At 37.2% G+C, this 2,710-nt stretch overlaps 1 protein-coding gene across 1 annotated transcript in view; it reads right to left on the reverse strand.

The window, feature by feature from the left end:
• The window catches only part of gk5 (glycerol kinase 5), a 19,044-nt gene that overhangs the window by 12,589 nt on the left and 3,745 nt on the right, over positions 1-2,710 (reverse strand). Inside the window, exons 5-6 of the mRNA XM_016472719.1 lie at positions 675-806; positions 514-589 (exon numbers count right to left, since the gene is read on the reverse strand). Coding sequence (XP_016328205.1) covers positions 514-589; positions 675-806 — 208 coding nt within the window. The remainder of the gene's footprint in view (positions 1-513; positions 590-674; positions 807-2,710) is intronic.

Consider the following 2,710-nt stretch of genomic DNA (forward strand, 5'->3'; position numbering starts at 1 on the left):
TATATGTGAGTTAAAGCTATAATGTACCCATCTCTGTGACAACCATAAATTCATAATTACTGATTGGTTTATAATCAGCATGTGTACATTCAAAAATGTGTACCGTTCAAATGTTCGGGGATTAGTAAGGCATTTTTTATTCAGCAAGGATGTATAAAATTTATCGAAAGTGTGCCAAGTTGGAAAATGTGACAATGATAAGTACTGTAAAATCATCACTGTATATATGACTGCTTATGATTATCTACTCATTACACTGGTGTGTGACATTCATTCACCTTTGTCACTTGTTGTGGGCAAATTGCTTTCTAAGAATGTTGTCAGTCAGTGATGTAAGCAGTTTCATTGAGCAGATCACTCTAAAGAGCCTACAGATTTAACTGGTTTTATTTCAGCAACCTCTCAAAGGAATCCAGCCAGATTACTATGCACTCAGAGATCTGATTTTCACGGTTCAAATGACTTCTATACATCAGGACAACATTTCTATTTATTTCATAATGAAATACCAACCTTTAGTCAGTTTGTACAGCAGCCAGGTGTCTATGGTCCCAAAATAACAGGAGCCGTCTTCGACTGCCTGCCGCAACTGAGGAGAGAGAAGGTTAGGTTAAATATATCAGTCCTAGAGAAGACAAATGCTGAATGTCATATTTTAACTATTCCTGGTTTACCTGAGGGATATTGTTCAAGGCCCAGACAAGACGCAGTGACACATGCTGGGTGGTAAAAACTACCAGGCTGGCTGCAAGGAACCGCTTCTGTCTGGTGAGGAAGTGCAGCATCTTCATCACTCCGTGTACAGTCTGCCATAAAACATACATGAAAATAAATATGCTTTTAAGCAAAAGTTCACCGAAAAGTGAAAACGTGCTGAAAATGTATTTAAGTCAAGTCACCTTTATTTATAAAGTGCTGTATACAATACAGATTGTGTCAAAGTGTCAAATGTTGTGTCAGTGTGCTTTAGTCTCAAACAGGAAAATAGTTTGTCAATAATGCAAGAGGACAATAACAAACAGTCAATTTTTTAGTTAAAGTCAGTTCATTGATGATTCAGTGTGTCATCATCCAGTTCAGCTCTCTTCCAATAGTGTCTGTGCAATCAAGACGACAATACTTCCAGAAACTAAGAGTCCCCAACTAAGCAAGCCAAAGGCGACAGTGGCAAGGAACCAAAACTCCATCGGTGACTGAAATGGAGAAAAAACCTTGGGAGGAACCAAGCTCAGTCGGGGGGCCAGTTCAGGCCAGACAAAACCAGCATGGTGTGGTTTAATTCCAGGCTGCAACACAGCTCAGATTGTGCAGAGGAATTGTCTATTTACCCTTGAGCCATCCAAGATGTAGATGAGTTTCTCTGAACAGATTTTAATAAATGTAGCATTAAATCACTTGCTCACTATATTTGTTTAGAAGTGGTTTAGACTGTATTGCTTGTAAATGGTGGTTAAACTGGGCATATTTCTCTCCTGATTCATACGAGACGACATTTTCACTGGAAAAAAACAATATTAATGATAGAGGACTCATATTTTAATTGGAAGCAACAGTTTTAAGTTAAAAATTTATAAATGATGCAACTTGTTTCTTACAAACATGCTGTTTGAACTCTCATTCTGACGGCACCCATTCACTGCAGAGGATCCATTGGTGAGCAAATGATGTAATGCTAAATTTCTCCAAATCGGTTACGATGACCAAAAAAAAAAAAAAAAAGAAACCTCATCTACATGGGTAAATTTTCAGCAGTTTTTTTTTTATTTTTGGTTGAACTATTTCTTTAACTATTCACTTTTAATTAAACCAGCTTACAGTAGACATGACAAGAAAAAGCCCTAAGAGGAACTTGAAGAAAAATAAAACACCACACCACCACCTTCAAGCTTGACCTCTGCCCTCAATGATAAGATACTGAAAAAATTTTCCTGTGTTCACAAATAACCAGTTCTATTTGCGACTACATACACAGGGATGTTTGCTCTGCAATACCATAGGTTGTCAGTTCTCACACAATCAAAAACATCTTGTACAAACTGACAAGCTTTGTCTCTGCAATGATGGGACAAAAACCAATTAGTGTGAATGGTGCAAGCCATACAACCATTTCCTGACCACACTGGGTTTCAAACATGAAACTCAAACTTGCTACTAAGGAGGGAATTCTGCTGACTCAAACATGAGCACTTTAAGCATGCGTCACAAAGATACTCACAGGCCAAATATTCCCATCCACATTCCCAGTCAGCACCTAACACAAATATATCAGCAATCTGTGTTCGAGCAGTCAGAGGGGTTCTTGTTTCACTGTATTGCTCATTTAGCTTACAGGACTTGGAATGAAACACTTATTCATTGATGTACACAATGAATGACAAACACTACAAACTGTCACTGTAAACTGGTATTAATGAACTATTATTAAATTATATAGGCAATTATTTAGCCATTTGGAGCTTATCATCATTAACTCTACCCAGTCCAAAAAAGTACCAATAGTTTGTCAACAAATATACAGTTTGTTTTATTTACTTTTTTTTTTAGTGGTTTTAAATATTGTATGGGTTAGTAGAACAATTTTATGAACAAATTTTATTTGCGGTAATAAAATTACACTAAAAGTTCAGTAAGGAGTAGAGTTGTGACGGTGAGGACATTTTCCCACCGGTTAATCGACGTGTGACAACACCGATAATACCGGTATCACCGT

The sequence above is a fragment of the Sinocyclocheilus anshuiensis genome, unplaced genomic scaffold (genome assembly GCF_001515605.1).
Source record: "Sinocyclocheilus anshuiensis isolate Anshui unplaced genomic scaffold, SAMN03320099.WGS_v1.1 scaffold1299, whole genome shotgun sequence".
Taxonomy (NCBI): domain Eukaryota; kingdom Metazoa; phylum Chordata; class Actinopteri; order Cypriniformes; family Cyprinidae; genus Sinocyclocheilus; species Sinocyclocheilus anshuiensis.